The sequence below is a fragment of the Melanotaenia boesemani genome, chromosome 17, assembly GCF_017639745.1.
Source record: "Melanotaenia boesemani isolate fMelBoe1 chromosome 17, fMelBoe1.pri, whole genome shotgun sequence".
In the NCBI taxonomy this organism is placed as follows: domain Eukaryota; kingdom Metazoa; phylum Chordata; class Actinopteri; order Atheriniformes; family Melanotaeniidae; genus Melanotaenia; species Melanotaenia boesemani.
Genome location: NC_055698.1, coordinates 13,559,374 through 13,586,103, shown reverse-complemented (window position 1 = coordinate 13,586,103; position 26,730 = coordinate 13,559,374). Strand labels below are relative to the sequence as shown.

The 26,730-nt window shown below is 39.0% G+C and overlaps 1 protein-coding gene across 1 annotated transcript; it reads right to left on the bottom strand.

The window, feature by feature from the left end:
* Window positions 1–26,730, bottom strand: zgc:85777 (uncharacterized protein LOC405871 homolog). Its single transcript, XM_042012104.1, has 9 exons — window positions 26,500–26,730; window positions 16,600–16,720; window positions 9,540–9,669; window positions 5,986–6,092; window positions 4,356–4,523; window positions 3,971–4,144; window positions 3,403–3,564; window positions 1,212–1,362; window positions 1–367 (listed from the first exon to the last, which is right to left on the bottom strand). Exons 1-9 carry the CDS (start codon window positions 26,698–26,700, stop codon window positions 277–279), a joined length of 1,305 nt encoding a protein of 434 aa, XP_041868038.1. The 5' UTR covers window positions 26,701–26,730; the 3' UTR covers window positions 1–276.

Here is a 26,730-nt window from a genome sequence, read left to right as displayed (position 1 = left end):
TACATTATTTTGCTTTATTCTAAAAAAATAAGGTCAGTCTTAAGTATGATCACCGTTTAAATTATCTAAAGAAGGCACAAACAAAAATAGCTTCATTTTTTTTTTAAGTGCTTGAGCACAAGGATATCATGACCACATTCAGAATCAGTTTCCCCCCAAAAAATCACATTTAAAAACATCCTACTTCGCTAAGAAGATCAAAATGTCAGAATTGCACTTCGGTGATTTTTTTTTTCTTGTTTTAATAATTAGTACACCATCAGGACAGTTGTGGCATCACTTCTTGGGTATTGTGTCCATGTACTTGCAGATAATTCCCAGCATCACTTCATCAGCTCCTGCCCCGATCGACATCAACCTGGAATCCCTGCAGAAAATAAAGTTTCAAAAGATTTTAGTTAGGCAGCATCTAATTATTGTTCAAATCAAATCAAACTTTATAAAGCACTTTTCATGCTCGGGCAACACAAAGTGCTTTTACATGAAAAATCAATTTATGCATATTAAAAACAAAATGAGCCTTTGCACACATCAAAAGAGACTACATAACAAAAAAAGTCAGTCTTTCATACAGTTGCATGCACAAACATGCATATATACACAGAAAGCAGATCCCCCCCCCCCCCCCCCTGTCTCTGTACTAAAAGTAGTATAAAACACTAAAAGTGATAAACATCTGGCTTGATGCTGCTGTGAGGAAACGATATCATGGGGATCCATCCACACCAGGAGCCAGTCCACCCATGTCCTACAGCGGCTGCCATCATGGCAACCACCAAGCTTTTTTGGTCACTACTTGGCAAATAGTTGAATTTTTTCACATCACTAGAGAGGATGCTCTGTTACCATAGAAACGACACCCCTACATAGCCGCATTGTTTCTTCCCATATGACACTAACTGGTGTGCTAGTGATTGTTGGCTCTGTGGTCAGATTAGATATGTTTTCAGGGATGAGACAGACTGCACTGGAGCTGAAAATCACCGGCTGAATGCTTCATATTTAATTTACACACACACACAGCCCCAGATGAAAATATGTAGCATTTTATTTACACATACAGATAACATGTGACCAGTTCAAATCCTATTTCTACAATTTAGGATTGTATAACTAAATATTCAGATACATCAAAATAAGAAAGGTAGTTTTGAAACCAAATCATAAGTGATAAAACTATCATAGTACTTTTGTTACTCTTGTAGTATTACCTGTAAAATCTGCTTACTGGCACATCACTGGTGAAGCCCATCCCTCCCCAGAACTGGAGACAGCTGTCACTCAGTTCTCTGGCCAGGCGCCCCCCCTTTAATTTGGCCATAGATGCCAGCTTGGTGACATCGTTGCCTTTAATGTACAGTGCTGCAGGAAAAAAGAAAAATAAGAAGTAGAGGGGGGAAATATAAGCAATGAAGATTGTGTAAAGGGAGACAAAATGCCTGGCTCTGATTCACTGTTCACCCGTTCAAGGCTTTGTGAATTGGTGGGTACTCTTCTACAAGGACATGTGTGCGACATGGCATTTTCTGCTGCAGTGTTTTTGTGGCTTGGTGCATGCTTATCTACCTCTACTAAACAAATGCCGAGGCTTTGATTTATGGGCACACTGGACTTGATCTGTTACAAGCTACAGTTGACTAATTCATTCATAGCTGTAATCCACTAGAGAGGTTATTACCAGAGCAAGAATATTACAAGATCTTGGATTCCCGCCTGCTGGATGCACCCACATATTCATATAATGAACACAGAAGACTTCTGGAAAAGCTCTGCACCATATCTTTCAGCAACATTAACAAGCTACTATGATGCTCTGCAGTTGGCTTCATGCCCTGTTTTCACAAAAAGATTTTAAAGAGAAATTAATCACTGCTAGTTTTAAGTTCACATTTTTGCAGAGCTGAGTCAGCTGCGTCACCCTGTCTTATCTGTGGTATTGTGGGTCATAAGGACAGCTACATGCATTCACTAGGGAAAAATTTTTCTAGAATACAGCACATCAAAATCCAAGAATTTATCAAATTGAACAAAAAGGACCGATTCACCAAAGTGAATAAAAGCATATAAATCTAAAACTGCCTGCATCTTACACTCTGTTACTATGTGCTGGACTGTCTCAGAGGGATCTTTGCACAACCTGCATTTAGGATCCTGCCTGGTGCGGTAGACCCTGGCCTCGTGCTTCTGTGCTCAGTGCCTGTTCTTGTGCGACCATGCATCAGTGCCTCTGCGCTGTCTTTTAGACCAGCCTTCTCTAGCCACTGGGCAGGTCAATGGTACATCTCATGCTGGGGTTTATGCTTCCATGATTCCTCTTCTTTTTCCTCTTCCATCCAGAATTTTAACTGCCTGAGGAATTGAGCACTTTTTCACTGGGGATGATCTTCTTTATGTAGTTCTAGATTTTAATTGCTTCGTCTTGGATAGTGGCTCTGACACCAACTAGCCCTCCCAGCCTCACCCTCTCCACTTAGGGTATGGATTCGGGGTGCTGGATTTAAGGTGAAACCCTCCATGGATTTTGAGGACCTTTCTTGTCTTCATATTAGTAGTTTTTATCTCCTCATTAGGCCAGGCTGGGTTTATATTTTATTTATAATTATAAATGAAATTGTAAATGCTGCATTTGAATCCGAATGCAAAGTCAAGAGACATAAGACCAAACATATTTTTAAACTAATGTTGATTAAATATGACAAAAAGCTGAACTGATCGTCTGTCAGCTGTTTTTTTAAATAACCCATTACTAAATTTTACATTGTCAGATAAGCACAATATTCATGAAAGCTTCATGGTTAAAACTTGCACTAAGTCCTTTTTTTACACACAATGGGTGCCAAAATCACTTATGCACAGGATATCCTGTGCATCACTGCCAACAGCTCCTCCTACAACCTTCATTACTTTTCTGCCCTTGAGATGCACTTAGAAAATCACACATCTATCAAGTTGGTGTGCTGATATTGATTTTTGGGGTCACAGGCAGCAGGATGGAGGAAAAAGAAGATGAAGAGGCAAAAAAAAAAAAAACACTAGAGAAAGGAGAAGAGCATCAGTTGTTAAAGAACAGCCTGTTCTTTCTGCTAAGGGTACAACCTGGTGGCTCTTGCAACATGTTTGGGATGGTTATCTCACTACAGAATGATCTGAATCCTGATTGGTCATAAATTCACTCTTACTGTATAATTTAAGAATAAATGTTATCTCCAAAATTAAATTAAAACTTTAAGGTGGTTGTTACTGGTTATATAAGCCACAGTAACTGCTTTTTCAATGTTTTAACTCCGTCTTGATACTCTTCACAAAAATGCATTATGTGTGAATATAGTCATTAAGATCTAGCTTATGCTACAGAACTGGCATTAATATCTACCTTATATTATCTCTACAAAACATCTTTACCTGTAGCCCGATAGAGGAGGGAGCGGAGCAGCTCAACCTCCGTCTGAAGCTCAGCCAACCTGAAATGAACCGTCTGGTGGTAAAGTACAGGTAGCTTGAAGATCTTCCTCTGACGTGTATACTTGATGGTTTCCTGGATGATGTTATCCATTGTGGTCACAACTGGGGGAGTAAAAATTGAGAATGAAAGGTAATTCAGGGTAGTACATCTTTAATTAATGCATCACTTATCTGAAAATTTTGCCATTGTCATTAACTGCAGCGAACAGCCTGATATTTGATCATCTGACTCAGTAAAAGGAGTTTGGTTTACTTTACTTTTAGACAGTTTCTCATAACGTATTTCCTGAGTCATACTTGCTCATTAAAATCTAAGTAAAACAACTATTTTAAAGGTTAATAGCTTGAACTATAAGACCTTAACTCCCATCAACACCAAAGCGGAGGATAAATTGAGTGGAGAAACAGATGTTTAAAAAAAACAGCTCAACTGGGGAGCTTATATCTGATGAGTGGATATTTCCTGAATAGAGGGAGTGATTAAATTTCGAAAGTACTTTTCACTCACTATTAGCCACGGCCCAGAGCCTCTCTTCCTGGAACTGAAGCATCTGATAGGTGAAGCCCATGCCTTCCTGCCCGATGACGTTCTTGCAAGGCACGCGAACATCATCAAAAAACACTTCAGCCGTGTCTGATGACCACATACCCAGTTTATCAATCTTCCGAGCAACATGCACCCCTACAGAATAAAACAGAACATTTTCACAAACACTAGTACATTTTTACAAAATAACAAATCTCATTTCACAACAACTCAAAAACATGCAGAATTTATATTTGAGGATTTTTTTTTTATGTATATGATTTGTGAATTATACACATTCACTACAACAGATCATTTTTAGCACAACTTTAGGAAAATTATTACCAAGCAGACTGACTGAACCTACCTGGCAGGTTCATGGGCAAACAGATAAGAGATTTGTTCCTGTGTGGGGGTCCATCACTGGTGTTGGCAAGGAGACACATCCAGTCAGCCTGTGTACCATTAGTGGTCCACATCTTTCCTCCATTTATCACATATTCATCCCCTTTCCTCACTGCTTTGGTCATGATACCTGGATCACAGAATTACAAAGGTGAAACTGAGGACAGAAAGCTATATAAAAAAACTTTCTTTAATTAAACAGATAAAGCATCACAATTATGGCTGCTTAATTATAAAACATTTGTTTCACCAATCACTTCTATGTCAGGCTATGCCCCATCCCTAGTAAAGTTTTTAAATACATGACTTGACTTCATTACTGTTTTAGTAAGCCCTCTAAAAAACAGACAAGACACAAACTGAACCAGTCATCCTACTGTCATCCTAAGTGTAGGAACAGAGGTAATATTTACGTCTTTTCTTGGTTCCTGATCACATTTCAGCTCTTACATGATAGGCTTCTTCAGTTTTGACTAATTACTGGGAAGCTGCTGAGCTCAGACATTTATGTTTTGTGAGTTAGGGTCACGCGTATGTCACATCGACCCGTACATTATCTCGTTCACCGTCTCATGTGAGTCTTTTACCTTCCTGACAATCATGCAAGATGTTTTCATCACAAGATTAAAGGTGAAATGGTTGTGAAACTGCATGGGGAGAGCATCAACTCTGCATTGTAAGTGCTAGGTGATACCTGAAGCTACCTCTGCTGTTTAAAACAGATTTTCTCCATTTTAAATGGATGACTTCATTTCATTCTTTTCTCAAACCATCAATCTTCTTGGTCCAGAATGTGCACATTACTATCGTTAATGGTGTTTCTCCTCCTTCAGATGGAGGTGGACCACGGAGCCTTGACCTGACGAGCTGGCTCTTTTGTGCCTTGCGTTTGTGAAGTGGTTTAGTATCTCTATCTATATAAAGGTCTGCACACTCTTCACTACAGCAGGCTGCAAGTACAACTCAGCTCAGTTTGGGTGTTTTATCCTTTGAGTGAACCAGCTTTTTTGTGGGGGTGTTGAGGAGTTTTAAGGGCACTGGGATGTTATGTTTGGAGATCGTTCTCAGTTTTGCAGACACTCCTTCACACATGAATTGAGAATATTTATAACCTGTTTTTTTTCTTTCCATTTACTGCTGTGTTGTGTTTTCCAGAGTTTTTTTCTACTCAACTGGTTAACAGCTCTGACGATGGCCAATTTAAGTTCCAGTGGTTAGTGTGCATCTTTCACATCCTCCCATGTCAACCTGATATTGCCACCTACTGAGCTGATGTGTTCAGTGAGGCCTCCACTTCATTTTGGATTTTGACCCAGATATTATCCACATGTCTGAACTAGTGGCTAGGGGTAATTTATTTGTAGAAACAAAGGAAAAGAAGTCTGTTAGTCTTCTATTCATGCTCTAAGGATTTCAGCTGGAATAAAAAAAAAAAGACAGTGTAGATTATCTGAACTAAAGCAACACCAACTGATACAGAGAAACGTTGAGATCTTATAACTATGATTGGCCTCATACGGAAAGCAATATACTGTAAAAGAGGAAATAACAGGACAGAGATTTGTTAGAAAACAGTAGAAGAAAAGACTTACTGGAGACATCAGAGCCTGCGCCGACTTCACTAACCCCGAGACAGGCCACTTTGTCCCCCATGATGGACGGGACAAGGAATTCTTTCTTGAGCTCATCTGAACCAAACCTGTGCAAATATATGGTAAATATCTAATATGAATATGAAGAGAGGCAAATGTCCAAAAAAAAAAAAAAAAAAGAGTTGTGTTAAACTCTTAAACAGTTTTGTGCATCTGTGGGAATCCAGAGCCACAGTTACAAGCCTGCCATGTTTGAGGCAATTACAGTACCATTGGGACAGAGGGGGGTGCTCCCATGGTACCACTTCCCTTTAAGTGGAGCTCTCTTCATACTTAAACCTTGTTGCAGGGGACTGCAGATGTCTTAATTAAGCTCTTGAGACTTCAACTGTCTATTTTGCAGAATTTTGTCTGGTTTCACCAGCAGTTTCTAAACAGAAAGACATCACATAACCAGCCAAGGCGCTACATGGGTGAGACCAACTATTACCAAATATATTAACTCACACAACAACTTAGACATGCAACTTCAAGCGCCAGATTTGCACAAACACGTGTCCTAATAAAACAATAATAATATTGAATATTTTGGAGTTTTTGCCACAAAAAAACAACAAAAAACCCATAAATAACAGGATAAAGATTGTATGGGGTGTGACTGCAATTTTCTCCTCATACAATGAAAAGGTAACTATAAATATGCAAACACACCCACCTGCCAGTTTTACAGTTTTGAAAGATCTCCTTAGAATGTGGAAAACTCATTTTCAGTGAGACACTTGCAAAACTGACCTGATCCCAATGACTGGGGCAAAGCAGGGCAGAGCAGTCTCTGCCCAGCACAGTCAGTGTGCCCAGGGAGCCGGCAAGTCAGCATGAGCTTCTTGAGCAACATTAACCCAGCTGGCAGAGAGCTGAGCCTCATCAGTCTGACTGCAGGCATTGCTAACAACAGCAAAAGAGAGGTAAAAGAATAAACCTATCGATTGACTGACCTGCCTGCTTGTTCACCTAGCTTCACCTGGGTAAGTGCTAGAATGTTGGAAAAGTGCCAGTATTTATAATTAGTGAAGAAGCTTTTTTTCCTCAAATGTTCAAATTTGTTTAGCTAACCCTTTTCTCAAAATGAAGACTGCAGAAATGTGTCCTCTGATATTTTGATGGGACACTGCAATGTCTTGTCACTAGTAAAGCGTTACTCTAACATGGTTACTTTTGTCAGTAACTAATACTCTAATGCATTACTTTTTAAATAAAGTAACTCAGTGACTGATGCAGCACAACATGGGCTGTGTTGCCAAGTCTGCTTGTTGGGCTTTTTCTGTGAAGTTGCTTGTAAATATTGCCAGTCGTGAGTTTTTGGCCTTGTTTTTGTAGATGCTGACTTGGGTTTTCTCTGCTCCCTTTGTGAAGCCCTTCTGATTCTCTCACAGCTGTCCATAAAGCATTAACCCCTGGATGTGGAACGGGAAACGTGAATGCAACAGTCCTTTTTTTCCAGGAACGAGCCCCCGTTTCCTTGGTTACCGCAGCCATCCGAACTGGCATGCCCCTACCCACACACACACACACACGCACAACTTCACTTGACAAAGAACAGTGACAATGCCCGCGGATAATTAAGGAGATATGTAAATAAAAATACATATAATAAAGAGTATGTGAAAGAGGAGGAAGGGCACTGGCATTGGAGGGTTCACCATGCAGCATGCTGCACCCCCCTAACATATACTGTATGTATAAGATATGAGTTAAACATTGTGAATAGATTTAACTTTTTAGCAGCTGTTAAATTACTTTTCATTTATTTATTTATTATTCAAACTATCAGCTGGCCTGACTTAAATAAATTAGTGTTAAAAAATTACTTTGTGTTTGAGTTTGTTTTATATTTCATACAACACCGTAATTAAGTCATAACGATAATAATGCAAGCATTTTTAAAATGTTCTTTTTAAAAAGTAATTAAAAAGTTACTCTGTACAGTAACACATTACTTTTTGGTGTAAGTAATCAACAAAGTAACTGAGTTACTTTTTCAATTAATTAACTAGTAACTGTAACTGGTTACTTTTTTTTCACTACTAGCACAACACTGGTAATAGCTAATATCTTTGGGAAAGTCATGTGGGTTACATGATCTGATTTAATGCCATCATACACTACACAGCTTCTCCATATAGCTTGTGCTATCTTTTCCTCATAGCTTGCTAGCTTCACATTTCATTGGGTCCTCACAGCACATTTAAATTTTCTGTACAGTGCTGTCCTGCAAGCAGTCACGGTAAGTTCCTACAATGTTTTACATTGGACATACATGACTGTCTGTCCACACCTTTCTAAGGATGTGGACTTTCAAAGCAGAAATTCTCACTCATAGAAATTATGTATGTATTTTGCTTATCATATATCTTGTAATGCATTAATAAAAGGAAAAGAAAAAAACTTGAGGGGTGTACTTTAATGCTCTTTGATCACTGTCTAGGTAGAATTAACAAAAAAGCAAATTGTGCATTGAAACAGTTATGTCCTTTGCATCTGCATAGCTTTATCACACCTTGTATTGGGAAATTTCAGTAATACCTTTTAAAGTTCGCTGTCTGTGTAATCAGTTTGAACAGTAAGTCTATGGATTATGTGGTGGTTTATAATTCTTAAATTACATTAAGTGAAATAGGAACCCCACTGTGGTACAACTAACTGTACCACTGGTTTAATTCTTGTCAAATAAAAGTATTTCACAGGGTTTAAAACATGGGGGACACATCTAAGTGTTTCCACATATCATATTTAATGATGAAGAAAATAAATACTTGTATTCAATTTGGTTTTAAAAGCTCATATTAAATGTAACTAAACAGTTAACAGGCAACAGTCAGCGCCTACAATGTGATGATAATAATGTTAAAAATAATAATGACTGAGCATGATTTTAATAAGAAGGGGCAGCCCCGAAGAGAGAAAAATTGTGTAGACTAGATCAGTGGTCCTCAAACTTTTTAAAACATGGCCCCCTAAGATTACATATGTTGGTGTTTGCAACCCATACACGCTGACTTTGTGATTGTGTGATTTATCAAATGGGTCATCTAGTAGCATCCGGCAAATGTAAGGCTAGAAGAAACTGTCAGAATCTTCCTAAATGAGGATAAAGAGGTTTTTGTTGGTTCACCGCTGTGACAAGGCACCCAAAATCAGCTCCTGTCGTGGTGATAAAATTCAGATTTTTAATATGGCATGTGTACTAACTTCATTTTTTTATACATTAACGTGTTAAAAAATTAAGATGGTAATTTGAAAGACTTATCTCTTTATTAATGTTTTAATTGTGACAGACGTCGTAAAAATTCCAAATTTATTTGATAAATGTTGGCTATGTATTTTTTACAATTATCTGGCAACCCCCTGAAATTATCTCGTGACCCCCAAATTGAGAGCCACTGGACTAGATGACCATTTAAATACAGTAATGGCACCAGCAGTGTGTCCAGAAATATAACTTTAACCCTATACTCAGAACAGTGGAGTCAGAGCAAAGGTTTAAAGGACTGCACCTGGCCAGTGCTGGAGTAGTCATGTCAGTTTGTACACCAATGGCCATGGGGATGCCTCCACATTGGATGTTGCCCAACTCCTCTGCAACAGCGATGCTGTAGGTGAAGTCGAGTCCCAGGCCCCCATACTCTGCACAGGACAAAAAAAAAAGACATCTTGAGCTGTAGATACTTGTGCACCATCATCATTTTTGTACATTTTTGCTTTGTCGTTATCAAATGCATTTTTTGTCAAGCATTGCACTACAGAGGTTTTTTTATAATATGCCACCTAAAGTTTAAAAAGGATGACATCTTATCTGAACTTCTCTGGACTTTTTCTTTGCAGAAAATCTGGACAAAAGGAGAATCTTGATTGTTATCAGCAACGAGTCTTAAAGCCAGGCTCTGTGAGGGTTTAACACAGTGCCCTTGGAAAAGATCATTTACACTTCTGTCATGGCAGCATTAATGCAACAAAGTGAGATTTTAGAATAACACATTCTGTTTTTTAAGTGGGCATCTGTTCCAATGACATTCAAGCATTTTTTTAGCAAGACAATACAAAACCATATTGTGTACACTTTACAAAGGCACTGCAGTAGTAGAAAAGCATAGAGGTACCGGTCTTTAGACAGCACCTTTAGACAGATTTTCAGGAAGAATGAGACAAAGTAACATTTGAAACACTTCAACACCAAATTTTTCATTGTAAAGTGATAAAAACTTAAGTGCTCAAATTTTTTTTTTTTTTTTTGGTACAGGTAGAAGATTTAAGAAACAAAACATAATCTATAAGGAAAAAAATTAGAGAAACACAATGCTATTATATGATGATATGCCCAGAATGCTTTGTAAACAAATATAGCAAATACAGTTCATTTTAAATATAGTGTACAGCCCTCATGCATATTAAAAAATGCAGGAAGAAGATGAAAGAAAACATGAAATATCTTGTATGAAAAGTAGTAATCAGTGAGAGCAAATTGAGTTGCTTTGAATTAACATGCCCATTACTACATTAATCCTCCTAAAGTAACCCTGCAACCACCTTCCCTGTCTCATTTCAACCTTCTTGTTATCTCTGTGCAAATCACCACCTAGAAAGTTTGAGACTCACACATGGTGTGCACTGGTATGCTTACAGAATATTCTGAAATAATCAGTTGTCACTGGAGCAATGCACTCAAATTAATAACAGGATGTTATCTCTAATTGCGCTACCTGTAATTACGTGTAAAAAGCACTGCTGGGAGATCAGAAGCAAACTGCAGATAAGGGTTGTAATCTCAGTGACATCTGCTCCTAGCATATGAAAACTGATTTTAATCCTTAATACAGCCCATTTACTAGAAAAGTAAAATAAATAATTCTGTTCATTTCCACTGACAGTTGAGACCTCAGACCTCAGGTCCTTAATGGAGTAGAGCTGTGCATTAAAAGCCATATTTAAAAAACAATTTTGTCGATCATCCTCACTAAGACCCATCACCTTCCTTGTTCCTCCTTCTTCTAATTTCTCTAAAATGTAAAAAAAACAAAAACAAACTGAAGAAGATATGCTGGAGTAAAAAAAAAATAAATAAAAATAAAAAAAAACTCCTGCCACACACTGGTGTGCCTTCATCCAACAGCAATTCACATACACATTTTGTCCAGACTAATATAAAAAACAAAACAAAAAACCAAAAACACAAGCAAACACTTCAAATTTGCATTGAATGCAAGTAAATCATGATAATAAACAAGGTTTTTACATATTGGTGTTGCTGCAAAGAAGCTAAATGTGAGAACTTTGAAAACTTTTTCAATCTGAAAAACAGAAGACTTGCACAATCACCACAGTTTCAAGACAGGCATTGTTACCATCAGTTCAGCATCGGATCAAACATGGTGAAAATCCGTCCTTCTGTTTGCAAGTTAACATGTTGAAAATGACACAAAAAGGGTTTTTTGCCGACGTAAGTAAAGCTAATTTGTAAGCTTTCAGATATAAAACATCATTAAATCAACATCCTCATTATCTAATTGGACATTTTCAACAATTTAGGAACAAAAATGACAGAACTTTTCCTTTGACCATCAAAATCTAACACAATCTGAAAATGTTACGTCTCCATCTACAGCTGTCGCCAGCACTGAGGCGTAGAGATTGGACATCACTATCTCACAGCTTGTCGAGCAAATGTGCCTTGTCACTTATTCATTTTGTACAAATGTCTTGATGACAACATCCAGACAGTCAAAAGTAATACAACCAGGCATTTGTGAATGCTCTGCAAAGTTTTCCAATGACTAAATACAGCATGTGAGCAACTGAATGATGGATGCAAGAGCTGAGTGACAATGAATTTATGAGGACATTTACCACATGGAGGCAAGCATCACCCATTAGGCCAGTTATCTAATAATGGAAAGTCAAGGTCTGGTGTACTATCAAAGTTGGGGAATAAAATAAAGAGATTCAAATAAACTGGGACAAAGAGAGAGAGAGAGATGTAGAGGGAAGGGGAGTCAAAAATAAGAGGAAACAGGTGCAGCTGTGGAGTGATAAGTCTCGGAGCACTGTGGAAACCCCTGTGGCGGTTAATGTGAACGAAAGGAAACACTGAGTTTTATCCCACTTTAAACAAAACAGCAGGCTGTCTGGTTGAAAAAGCAAGCAGAAGAAAAATAAACAGAATTCTGTCACAAATGTCAACCCTATACACATGTTTCTTCAGAGCAGCAGATGTTCCTCGCCATAGGTTCTCGTCAGGTGGAGCTCTAGATGAAGCACAAACTGAAGGACACGTAACCTGAAAACTTAAAAGGTGCAGCTCAAGTAAACACAACCAGAGACAATGAGATTAACATACTATAGTTGATATAATGCTCCAAAAGCTGAGGCAACAAGAGGAAGATGAATCACGATCTGAGGACTTTCTCATTCATAATTCTGTGGTAACTACTATGCCAGAAATGTGTCTAATTGCTTTGGTTTCCTACTCATGAATGAATGCATCATGGTACTAGTATAAAGTCATGCTGTTATTTGAACCAAAACACTAATCATTGTAAGGGTTTCATTTTACTACTGCAGTGAAAGTTGTGAAGAAGAAACAGCCTGCAGAAACAAATCTTAATAAGAACTTTCTTATTTAAAATACTCAAAAGGGGAAAATGTGCAGGCTGCCAAGTTGTATCTGTCAAGCACATTTCCGTGGTATAAACTGCAGATACCTCTCTGTCAGTGGAAAGGAAGCAGGCAGGGAGCCAGGGGTCATCTCTGTCCTCTCCCTCAGTGTGGATGCCATGCAAAAACTTCCTGTTCTCATGTTTTGAAAGATGATGAGTGGAAAGTTTTGTAAATGCACAGTACAAAGAGACAAGCTGAGTTGCTCCAAAAATTGTAAGCAGGCATGTTATGTTTGCTTCAGTTTCAAACGTTTGGAAGTAAAAGCCCTGCTTTAGACGTGATTGTTCAGTAGTGTTTTCTTTCACTGTTAAGAATTAAAGTCATACAGTATGTGCGTAACCGCCTATTTTTTTACTCCTATCTGAAATTACATACCTCTCCCCAAAAATGAAGTATACCTTCAGAACTACATGGAAGAGGTGTGTCGATGCACCTAAATCTGGAACCACATGGCCTTGGCCGGGGCAATAAAACAATCTCAAAATCTGATTTAAATTTATGATTACATCAGAGTTAAAAATAAAAAATGAATAGAAATAAAAACTAAATATGGTGAAAAGCTGAAAAATACTAAATTTATTGAATATGAGCTTTGTTGGCAGGGGACATCATTTTGAACATTTGATCCCATCAGGGAACCACAGTATGAAAAAAGGCTTTTTAACTAAACAGTGATTTTGTTGCATGACTGATTTGTGTTGCCTGTCTGAGAAGTGAAGGATTACTGTAGAAAGAAATAATGTTCATTTGTCTGTGCAGCTTACCCGTCTCTAAAATGGATATCTGCTTGGTATCTTCAACCAAATATAATAATAATAATCTGAACCACTTCAAATTGTTTTGACAAGGAATAAGGAGTTCTTACAATGTACAGCAAGTAAAATGTGTTTAGGAAACCCAGCTGTTTACGACAAGCACTGTATAAAAGCCAATGGATATTTCGTTTTTCCAGAGAGTATCTCTTAAGCATACTTCAAGATGGTAGCAAGTAATCTACAAGCTGACCACACAGTGTGTCTTCACCCAGCCTACCACTGGGCCGATCCTCCTCTCTAATCTTGTCAACTAATTCTTAATGCTTGTGTACTCAGCACAATTTAATGCCTTCGCCCTCCCTCTTCTCTGACCCACAGACTTGTGGTGGAATCTTCTTCACAAGACTCACAAGACTCACTGTCCAACATTCTTGCTCACACATTTATTTTTTCAGCATTACATGTCAGAGCATGAATCACAAATTTTTAACCACATGTACAATACGGATAAGATGTGTCAAATTAATTGAGAGAGTAGTCTGTTGCTGAGGGAGCATAGAGAACAAAGGATCATCACATCTGCTTGTGACTGACTGGCTTTTCCCACACATCATTTCACATATGATTTGGATTACAAATCATAACCCCAAATATCACAAATACTTTATGGTCATGTACTCTAATTACCAAATTCCCTCCTCTATCTCTTCAGTGACCCAGCTGGGGATGCATGTGGAAATGGGAGTATATGTAGTATACTGTTGCAGGCAGCTGTGGACCAGCTGTATGCTGTGACACTCACCCCAATCATCACAGTGGGAAAACCTGTGAACCAGACCAACTGTGATGAATGGCTGTCAAATATGAAAGGAAAGAAAAGGAGCAATGGTTTAACGGGGAAAAATAATGTGCTGAATGTCTAGTTGAAAAAAGAAATGTTTAAAATGGGAACACATTTTAATAAATATAAAAATATCACTGTATCCCAGGATACAGTCAGAACTGTCTATTCTTAAATTAAAGGAAACCAGCTGAATGATTATTGTGAAAGATAATTTTCCATCACTGTCTTCTTAGGCTCAAAATGTCTTCTTTCAGAATACTATCTATGTTGTGTTAAAGGATTTCCAATTTAAATTAAATGGTTTACAAGTTTATCATGGGAGTTTTTGAAACAGGAAGTCTCAGCATCATGTATAAAGCAGGCCTGTAAAACTGATCAATTTCACGACTGTATGTAATCAACATCACCTTATACATTTCTAGTTCTAGTACAACATCAGCTCCAAAAAAGTGTTGCGACACTGTGGAAAATGTATTCATAAAGAGAATATATTGATCTGTAAGTCTCATAAATTAATCTTTTATTCACAATTAAACATAAAAAGCATCAAATATAGAATCTCAAGCATATTGTTATTTAATGAAAAGCATAAGTTACTCTTGAATTTGATGGCAGCAACATGTCTCAAACAGGGCAGACTGTGTAGCACCCCCTCTTCATTTAAGTAAAGTCTGCAAACATCTGGGAATTCAGGAAACCGGCTGCTGGACCTTTTTCAGAGGAATGCTGATCATTCTTGTCTGATACAGGATTGTAGCTGCTCAACAATAATGGGAGATCTTTGCCATATTTTGCATTTCAGGATGCTCCAAATGTTTCCAGTTGGTGAAAGGTCTGCATTGCAGACGGGTCCAACACTTGGTCTCCTTCCCAATGAAGCCATGCTGCTGTAATAGATGCAGTATGTGATTTGGCATTTTCCTACTGAAATATGCAAGGCCTTGGCAGAAAATAAAAACCTAAACAAAACAAAATAAAAAAAAAAACATTGTCTGGACTGGATGGGAACATATGTTGCTCTAAAACCTGTAAATACCTTCCAGTATTGATGGTGCCTTTCCACTAGGGCTGGGCGATTAATCGATAAAATCGATAAATCGAATTTTCCATTTCTGGAGATTTATTTTTATGAAAATCGGGATATTTTTCCATAGTTAGTTAGCAGCAGATTTAGCCCTCCCTCCACACCAGAACGGTGTTTGTCTGACAGATTTTCAGTGAAGCGATCCTTCACTCGTGCCTGGGATTTAGCTGTGTGTATAGGTGCAGTGACAAATGCTGCTCTCTACGAGATGCAGAAGTCAACTTAACCCACAATCCCTAGTTAAGAGACAACCTTCGTCAGGAGAATTATTTCTGCAGTTGATCCTATATAATAAGGATCCGGGTGGAAAGAGATCACGGATGCATTGTGTTGCATTTTTCTATGTAAGATATGAAGTTGTTTATACGGTGGAAAAGCTTTGACAATATGTGCTTTATTTTAGCTGGCATTCATTTATATAAACAAATGTTTTTAATAAGTTTATTTATGTTTTGTAAAAGAAAAGAAAAAAAATGGATTAAAATCGGAAATCGGATTTGGTTATAAAAAATCTGAGATTTTATTTTTAGGCCATATCGCCCAGCCCTACTTTCCACATATGTAATTTACCAGTTACATAGACATAAATACACCCACACCATCAGAAATGCATGCTTTTGAACCGAGAACTGATAATAGCCCAGATAGTCTGTCTCCTCTTTACTCTGGCACACCACATTCATCATTTCAAGAGTATCAGATTTCACTTTTTCTGATCAGAAAACAGTTTTTTTACTTTGCCTCAGTCCATTTACATGAACTTTGCCCCACAGCAGACAGCAGCTTCTCTGGATCATGTTCACATATGGATACCTTTTTAAACATTATACCTTTAACCTGCATGTCTGGATGGTACAGCAAACCATGTTCACAGACATAAAGTTTGGAAATGTCCCTGAGCTCCTGCAGTGACTTTCATCACATAATTATGACTCCAAATGTCCCCAGATTCTTAAAACCTTTCAGTGGCTTTTAGTTCAGTAGATGATGGAACAGAGTCTTTTCTTCTCAGTCAAAGTTGCTGGTATCTATCCCATTCTGCACATATTAATGCAGATCTAACAGTAATGATGAATTGAATTAAAGAAACACATTTCATTTCTATGTTACACTTCAAACAAACATCCTCAAGGACTAAGCAGCATCTTGGAGATTGTTAATGGGTCATTTTTGCAGACCAACACTGATCCCCCAAAATTGTGTTTATAAAAGTGTCTTACCAACTGGTTTGTTGACTCCTAGAAACCCAGCATTTCCCAGGATCTTGAAAATTTTGTGGGCCGGAAACTTTCCCTCTGCTTCCCACTGATCGACGTGAGGGTTGATCTCCTGGGCGATGAGCTACAGCACAAAGACAACAGCAAAGCGATATGATGGTAGGGACGTGCATTTTAAATTATTTTTGTCCACTAGTCCACAAGTCAGACAAATTAACACCGATTACTTTTGATGTCATCATAACATCATCAATAATGCAATGAAAAATACTTGATCCCCACCAGAAAATTGTGGGTGGTTCTTGTATCTCTGTACATTAGGTAAATGAGCTAGTAGGCCAGAGAGATGTCGGGATCGAACCTGGGCTGGCTGCATTAGGAGGTTGTAGCCTCTCTCTATGCTGACAAACAGCTGCTTTGGGGTATAGTGTCTGCCCTGCCAGGTGGGCTAAATACCACAGCAACAGGAAAGCTCAGTTCGTCTCATCTTTCTGTCTGGTCTTTTTGCAGTGCAACATTAATGAGATGACGGTTCAGTAACCACACTGCTCTGGTCCATGAAAACTCAGACAGATACAGCTGTTAAACTTTCCTTCTTCTGCCTCCAAGCTGAGGTCGGGATGCGAGGTGATTCCACCTGGGCTGAAGCTGCAGCTAGCTCTTTCTCTTTACCAAGCAGTGGTAAAGCAGACTCTGCTGTAACCAGAAGAGATGTGCATTTATTGATGAAGCTTGTATAAAAACTGCCCCGCTCTGACTTAGACCAGCTGACGTGCTGCATCTCTCTCTCTAACTCCACCTTAAAGGGACCACGCCCTTCTTATAACAAAGCTGTCATGATTAACACACTGTAAACATAGATGGCATTTCTTTTTCTACATGTATTATCAGAAATATTGTGAAGGTATGAAGGATAATTGTGTCTAGGGATGTGTTTTCTTGGTCTTCAGTACCTTTGTATTCAACCATTTGCATGCAGATATTTTAATTACTCCAAGTTTCTCACATCATTTTGTTCTTGGGAGGACATCACTAACCTCTGAAGTAATATTAAATATCAGCATGCAAAACTAAAGCTCAGTACTAAACCCATAATAATTAAATTCTCTAAAGGTCAGCAGCCAATCTATCTGCTGAGCCACAAAGCCTGAGGTACAACTGTGGATAACAAGGGGTGGCTAGATTATATATGCTTTAAGAGTGGCACACAAAAATGTTAAAAAAGCAAAGTGTAGGCTCTAGAGTGCAACCTTTTTGGTCGCAAGTGACCAAAAACTTGTTGAGTGCGACTAACTTTTTATCTTGGTCGCACCTAACACCTCAGGTCTAGGTAAAAGACTTTAATTATCTTTCTGAATGTCTGTCTGTGTATTCCGTCTTCATTCCTTTCTTCTCCGGCCTCAGAGAAGAATAACACCTAAGCTAAGCTAAGAGAAGGTGTGAGTATTAACATCTCATTGGCTCGTATCCACAGCTGGACACCCTGTTGTGTGTTGGTTTGAAATTAACAGCAGCACATATCAGACATGGTCATATTAGACGTCTAGTACGGCGAAGAACGACACGGATGAGAATCGCTGAAACTGGAATCTATTGTAAACAGCGTAATATGGTGGAATTTACTCATATGTAATGTTATTTATTACCCGCACTAATTTAAGCGTTTTTCACCGTGCCTGAGCAACATGAAGCAGGAAAAGCTGGATGAGAGTTGAACTGCTGCAGCTCCCGTCTGTGTGTCGTCACACGCACTGACCCAAACCAATTCTACGCGGCTCTAGAAAATAGATCACGTGTTGATATTTATAAAACCTCATGTCAGGTCAGCGTCATGACCTACTTCAAAGTTTGAAATGTTTAGTTTAATTTAGCTTAGTGAAGCTACAACTTTTTTTAAAAAAATTTTAAATAACTTTTTTTTTACTCCACATTTATACTTAAAATAAATACAAATTTTTTTTTCTAAACCTCCTTATTTTTCACAATAACTTAAATAACCAACAATGACCATGTGTAATGATCAAAGACAACCATTAAAATGTATTGAAATGAGCTGCTGAGAGTAGCACTGTAAACACTGGGGTGCACCCAAATTAAAAAGTTAGGTGCACTAGTGCTACCAAAGCTAAACGTTAGTCTGGAGCCCTGAGTGAGCATAAAGCTGCGAGCTTTTCATACTAAATATGAACAACAGCCTAACATTATAGCTTTAAGGTACTTTTCAATCAAAGATCTAAATTAAATAGAGGAATAAATGTGTTTGTCATAAGTTTGCAAATTATTATTGAACATTAGGAGCAGATTTTGCTTTGTCTCTTGAACCCAAATTCAAGCAGCAATGTGCTCCACCAGCACATGTCATTGGTGAGGCATGAAAATTCCTGCAGTGGCTATAAAGTAAATTGCAACTAAGTTTTGGAACGAGTTAACTTCGGTGCTGTGACTCATTTCAAGCACCTTGAAGTGGTTCACAGCTGGAGAAACACGTATGAATGCCCAGTCTGCTGTGATGCTCTTTATCACAGATAAAGGGCTGTAGACGTAGCGTTCTGGTTACAATCATCAGTCTTTCTAAACAATTCTGCTTCACACAACAGGCTTCTTCAGTAGGAATTTATAGTACCCACTACATCTACAACAGTTGGTAACAAGTGCTGACATTAATTTAATGCCATGCTAGACATTAATAAAATTTGATTTGTATTGTTTTTCCCCCTTTTCATTCCATAAAAGTGAACCATGACATGTACAGAAATTAATTTAAATAAATAAAATAAAATAAGTCTTATTTGATTTTATTTTAAATTGCTTTGATAAAATCTTACTGATAAAGCGCCCAAAAGACTTTTCCAGAGTTGCAAAAGATGATGCAGTCTCCTGCCAAAACATGCAGGCCAAAGACAGCCAACCCCTCAACAGGCCAAAAAAAACTTTGAGAAACATTTGAAAAGAAAGCAGACAGAAAACATTACATCATCCTTTTACCATCCAGAACAGGAAAAAATAAACTTATTTTAATGATACAGAACACATACTTCGAACTATATCATGCTTTACTTATAGACCATCGAACACAAGAAAAAGCATAAAGAAAGAGAGAAAAAAGAAGTCGTTATTTATCCCCTTTAACCTGAATTCTATGTTAAAGTTCAGATCCTGAGGAGGGAAAGGGAGGGATGACTAGTTGCTGGAAAGGGAAACATCAAGGTCATCAGGGAGTAATCTCACATGTCCTCAAAAAGGTTATTTTGCACAAATTGTGCTACACAGGAGGGATTTCACATGTCTGAGCTGTCATGTAGAGACACGAGGTGAAAAGGATTGCGAATATTTTAGAATGTCCAGCCAGGAGAGTTGCTGCTTTTTGCTGGAAAAGTTACATATAACATCTAGGCGGGAGTTTCTTCTTTTCAACAAAAACTGCTGTGTTAAATATATATATATATATGTTACAGCAGGGAATAATGAGGTGATATAATGTAAGATATAATGTAAAGAAATTCTCATCATTTCTGATTGTATCTGCAAAGAATCAAAATTTTCCAGCTGCACAACTAATTTAAAATAATATCACAAAACAGCAGAGCTGCAACTTATCCTTTATTAATCAAGTAATCTATTAGGGAATAATTTCAGGAGAAGTATCTAATTAAGTGAAAAATGTCCATTTATCAGTTTTCTGCAACTGCAGCTTTATTTATAACACACTTTAAAAACAACAAAGTTAGTTGAGCAATCTGCACATAACATTAAAACTATTTCAATAAATGGCATAAGAACAACATTAAATATTTAAATGAATAAAATTAAATAAAAATAATTAAAATAAACTAAAATCAGATCAAAATGTCAACATGTCATACGGTGCTAAAGGCCAAGGGGAACAGATGGGTTTTAAGAAGAGATTTAAAAACAGATATAGAGGAGGCCTGGTAAGGTGCTGCCACTGCAAAGGCCCGGTCCCCTCTGAACGTCGGGCTAGTTCTGGGCACACTCAGGAGGAGTTGGTCAGCTGAGCTGAGATCCCAAGAAGGTGTATACAGACAGAGGAGCTCAGAGAGGTTCAATGGGGCAGCACCATTTAAACACTTAAAAACAACTAAAAAGCTATTTAAAATGGATTCTGAAGTGCACAGGCTGACTCACCCCAAAATAAAGTGCATTGCAGTTATCTAGCTAGGTGGTTACAAAGGCATGGATTGCTGTTTCAAAGTGCTTAATTTTGGCCAGCTGTCTCAGGTGAAAGAAACTGGATCTAATAACTGACCAAATCTGGCTTTAAACCTTTGGTTTAGAATCTATTTTTAAACCCAGGGTTACAATCTCTGGCTTGCAAAATAATTTCAAATTATCCAGATCTACAGGATCTACACCAGCAGAACTGGGTTCAAACACCATCACCTCAGTTTTGGAATCATTAAAATAAAGAAAGTCTAGTGTCAACCAAGATCTAATGTTCTTCCAACATGTTTGCAGAGTTCACAAAAAGCCCATCAGTCCAACAGGACTTGCAATCCCCTAGACAAACCTACAAGGTTCAGTCTTTTAAATAGGACCCGAACCATTCCAAAATAGGAGTACAACAGCATTATTTATTTATTTATAAATAAATAAACAAACAAATAAATAAAAAAAGTCAGTGATTGTTAAAATTTGGGGATTCAATTTTTGACAATGGCCTTTAAATGAAAGACATTTCTTTATTTTAAAATGTTATCTATTCATTTGTTTCCAAGATAAATATGAAAAAATTGACCATATATCAATATTAAACGACGCTGTTACGTGATATTTAGACTATTATTTGTACTGTATGCCTGTTCATTACATTAAAAAAATCTAACATACAAATTTAAAAAAGAAATCTAAATAATAAAAGACGAAATCAATATTTGCTTCAACATCATTTTTGCATTAGATATTGACCATTTACGCCACCATTATTCACTTTCAGTTCTCTTTATTAATTTAATATTGTTAATCCATTCACTATTACGTTTTCATATTGTGTTCTCATTTTACAGAATACTGAAGTTACAGTTTCCATTGTGTATGCGTGTGTGAGGTCAAACTGACCACTTTCTTCCCAGAGCTCTGATATGGCAGAGTTGAGACTGGTTTTTGCACCTGTTTTTCTCTGATGAATCATCAGAGTCTCTCCCGATTTCACGCGTGTCGGGACGACCACTCTCTTTACTTGCATGTAACTCTTTATTCAATACTTCTCCTGTAAATAAAACTTATATACTTTTACTCATTCCAGACTCTTGGTAATTTTTTCTACAACAAGGTTTACTAGAGAACCATGTTCTGGTGCCCGGAGAACTTTTGTGGGGGGTTAAGGGTCTTACTCAGGAGCCCACAGTGGAACACCAGGGACTTGAACCTAGACCCAAGCCCACCTCTGTAACCACTAGCCTATCACTCATCTATATATAGTGAAACATCATCATCCAAGTTATCCAATGTTAAAAGGCAGATTTACACTGGATCTCAGAATTGTTCTCCATCCATCCATCCATTCTCTTCCGCTTATCCGGAGTCGGGTCGCGGGGGCAGCTGCCTAAGCAGGGAAACCCAGACTTCCCTCTCCCCGGCCACATTCACCAGCTCATCCGAAGGGATCCCGAGGCGTTCCCAGGCCAGCCGAGAGATGTAGTCTGTCCAGCGTGTCCTGGGTCTGCCCCGGGGCCTCCTTCCGGTGGGACGTGCCCGGAACACCTCACCAGGGAGGCGTCCAGGAGGCATCCTAACCAGATGCCCGAGCCACCTCATCTGGCTCCTCTCGATGTGGAGGAGAAGCGGCTCTACTCTGAGCCCCTCCCGGATCACCGAGCTTCTCACCCTATCTCTAAGGGAGAGCCCGGCCACCCTGCGGAGGAAACTCATTTCGGCCGCTTGTATTCGAGATCTCGTTCTTTCGGTCATTACCCACAGCTCATGACCATAGGTGAGGGTAGGAACGTAGATCGACCGGTAAATCGAGAGCTTTGCCTTTCGGCTCAGCTCTCTCTTCACCACGACAGACCGATGCAGAGCCCGCATCACTGCGGACGCCGCACCGATCCGCCTGTCGATCTCTCGCTCCATCCTTCCCTCACTCGTGAACAAGACCCCGAGATATGTAAACTCCTCCACTTGGGGCAGGACCCCATCGCAGACCCGGAGAGAGCACTCCACCCTTTTCCGGCTGAGGACCATGGTCTCGGATTTGGAGGTGCTGATTCTCATCCCAGCCGCTTCACACTCGGCTCCGAATCGCTCCAGTGCGAGCTGAAGATCACGTCCCGATGAAGCCAACAGAACCACGTCATCTGCAAAGAGCAGAGACCCAATCCTGAGGCCACCGAACCGGATCCCCTCGACACCTCGGCTGCGCCTAGAAATTCTATCCATAAAAGTTATGAACAGAATCGGTGACAAAGGACAGCCTTGGCGGAGTCCAACCCGCACTGGAAACGATTCTGATTTACTGCCGGCAATGCGGACCAAGCTCTGACACTGATCGTACAGGGACCGGACAGCTCTTACAAGCGAGTCCGGCACTCCATACTCCCGGAGTACCCCCCACAGGAGTCCCCGGGGAACACGGTCAAATGCCTTCTCCAAATCCACAAAACACATGTAGATTGGTTGGGCAAACTCCCATGCCCCCTCGAGGACCCCAAAGAGGGTGTAGAGCTGGTCCACTGTTCCACGACCGGGACGAAAACCACACTGCTCCTCCTCAATTCGCACCTGTTTTTCTCTGATGAATCATCAGAGTCTCTCCCGATTTCACGCGTGTCGGGACGACCACTCTCTTTACTTGCATGTAACTCTTTATTCAATACTTCTCCTGTAATAGCAAATTAGACATTTCTCCCTGTGATGATTTCACTGAGTTGCAGCAACACCAATATGTAAAAACCTTGTTTATTATCATGACAGCTTGTTTATTTGCTGTCAAAATTAGCAAAACATGCATGCACTCAATGCGTGTTTAGAAATTTTAAGTATTTGGTTGTTTTTGGTTTTTTATTTATTTATTTATTTTTTTAAATATTGGTCTGGACAAATTTGTAGGTGAATTGTATAACCGGAGGATGAAGGCACACAAATGTGCAGGGAGACCGCACATGATGAAGTAGTAATAGAGAAATCTTCTTTTGGCTTCTCATTACAGCTGCTGACCTGCCCATGCATACCAGCTCTAGCCAGTTTTTGTACATGCGTAGGAACTATGATGGTCTATAAATAAAATAAGTGGTGAAAATCAGAGTTTAACCTTCAGCAGTAACTGAGGGATTTCCTACAAACTCAATCTGTGTACCACTTCTAAACACACATCCTACAATGAATTATTTTAATAAACCATTCTACCTTAGGATCCCGTTCCTGCAGCCTTGACATATTGTTCTGCATTTCCTTTTCACATTTTCATCCTTCACAACATTCCCAGTGCTGCTTTATTTTCAGCCTCCTGGCATTCTTTATAAAGTTGTAGTCACCCAAAAACCTTTCCTCTGTTTACTGCAAGAGTTTCCTTATTGCCTTTTTAAGCTTTTCTTATTTTTGCTACCTGGTTTCATTGTCTGTCTACTAATATAAATCATGACTCAGAGCGATTGCTAATGCAACATTACACTGTTTGCCTTCATATATTGCTTACCCATGACAGTAAATTCCCGAAGTCATTTTACTCATCTTGTTCTGCAGGGAAAACTTGCATCCAGGCATTCACATGTGTTACTGTAAAATGTGACACCTATCGCTGATTAGTGTTACTTTAATAGAATAAAAACGGTGCAACACATTCAGAAAAAATGCAAAATGTGTTGGGAAACACTGAATATTTCTAATTTCTCAAAGAGGAGAAACACTTACACATTTTAGTCTGTTTAAACTCTGAAATGTCTTTTTTAAATCTATTCTTGGTCAAGTATATAGAGAATGCACACTGACATCCTCGATACACAGAATTGTGGGAGAAATTGCCATTTTTGGAGTTTTTAGAATTAAAAGTTCAGAAAAAGAAATGTTTAATTAGCATAAATTATCAGTATGATGGTACAGTTGCATACGACAGTTGTTAGACTCGCTGGTTTTAATTCACTCATTTCATAATTACTCCTCACTTATATTGTGAACTTATTGTGGTGAGGGCATTTCTTTTCAGTGTGTTTTAAACAAGTTAACACAGTTTACTATGGAGAAACCTGAAAGTGTCTAGCTGGGTGCCCCCCAAAATGGCGGCGAAAGAGGCGGTGACATCATGTGTGCCTAGCCTTAAAGTGTAAATACACCCCCTACTTTTTCATAACTCCACCCACTGCCTAACTTGAAAAATGCCTGAAACTGCAAGGGTTGGGGTGGGAGGTGTGGGGGGATCAGGGAGCAGAGTGGGCGGGATGGGATACACAGGACAGCAGCTCAGCGGCCACTAAACAGATGGAAAGCAAGATTCACACACACTTTTCCCCTCCAGAATCTCCTCAGCCAGCTACACATGAAGGTGGCCCTGAACCGTATCAGTCTGAGCCGTTAGCGCTGGCCTGTCAGCAGCTCCAGCAGACTCTGGAAAGCTGTGGAGATTGGCAGCAGGTTGTGGCAACTGCAGGAAGTGCCGTTGTACGTTGCCGTTGCCACAATTTAAACTGCTATCTGTCACCAGATGAGGACCAGCAGGTAAAGAAGAAAGTCCGGTGTTACTTTTACACCCCTCAAAAGCACAAATCTGTCCCATTGCAGGAATATTTCATCAGAAACTCTGTGAAAGAATAGACGTCTGAAACTAGCAAATCTACACCATATAAGTTCACATCCCTCCCTATGCGGTGATGGGCGTGAGGACCTATCTGGCGGGAGGAGCTTTGGGGTTTTTTTAATTTTCTGGTGACATAAATAACCTCTCTATGTCACAAACAACATAACCTGGTTTTAAACCGTAGAGAGCGTTATGAGCCATTTTTTACCCACAAAATCCAGTTTTTAAATTTAAAAAATACAAATTTTATCAACAGCATATGTGGTTTTGATCACAATTAATTAATACTGTGTTGTTTGCAGCTTTAAAAAAAAAAAAACAAAAAAAAAAAAACACATTTTCGGGTACACTGTCCCTTTAATGGTTACAGGAAAAATAACAGTTTTGGCTTCCTGGTAAGTCTGATGTGGGATGTGATTCAAACTCAGATATTTGCTTGATTTAAAAAAGGACTACATTTGTTTAGTCTAATAACATTGCCTGCAGATCCAATTTCATCTGCCTTCAGTTACCATCAATGTTTCTCCACAGCTGTCATATCAGCAACTGTTCCACCAATAACCAATGAAATTATAAAAAAAAAACTTTTGTACTTGTTCTTGATAGCTAACATAAAAAAATAACATGTCCACTTAGACCCATATAATAACTGCATACTTGTTGCAAACGAAGTTAAAATTAAGACCTGGCTGCACACTACAAGAGGGGCAGGACAGATGTTCTGCACGTCTGTAAAAGCACAGCTGGCAACAGGAGACGTGGAAGTGGGTCATGAAAACAAGCCAGTGTCTGGAAGTGTAAACCAGTGCAGCCTCGGTGAACCTAGCTTCTTTCTATTGTACACGCATATATCAGCACCGCTTTCAAACTGTAGCAGCACTACTACTACTACTACTACTAATAATAATAATAACTTCCGGCGCTGTGTGTGTTCGCTGTCAAAGGCAGACGGAAGACATTTACCCAAGCACAACAAGCTATTGTGACCTCTTACCCAGTTCAGTCCGACAGCCACCATTGTTTCCTTAGGTTGCATTAAATGGGATAATGCTGCTTCTTGGGAAGAATTCTCAGTTATCATCATCAAATATGACACTGCCGCTTTTCTTGCAACTTTTGTTTTCACAAAACTTTTCCATGTTAGCAGCGGTGCATACCTTTCTGAGGGCCTCCTTCAATGCAAAGTGCTCTTGTGTGTAGATTAAATGGTCAGCCGCGGTCTCTGGAGCGCTGGACGCTGCAGACTTGGACGACACGTGTTCAGACAGTGTGCGAACCCCAACATATGAGACACATTTGTATAAATTACGTCTGCTGACTAGCAGGTTTAAACACCGAGCACCCTCGCGTAGCGCCATCTCTGTTGACAACACTCCGTTTACGCATGC

Coding starts and splice junctions, on each gene's coding strand:
- zgc:85777 (XM_042012104.1), bottom strand. CDS start 26,700: ATGGCGCTACGCGAGGGTGCTCGGTGTTTAAACCTGCTAGTCAGCAGA. Junction 16,721..26,499: donor TGAAGGAGGCCCTCAGAAAG/GTATGCACCGCT, acceptor TTTGTGCTGTAG/CTCATCGCCCAGGAGATCAA. Junction 6,093..9,539: donor ACTACTCCAGCACTGGCCAG/GTGCAGTCCTTT, acceptor ATATTTGCACAG/GTTTGGTTCAGATGAGCTCA.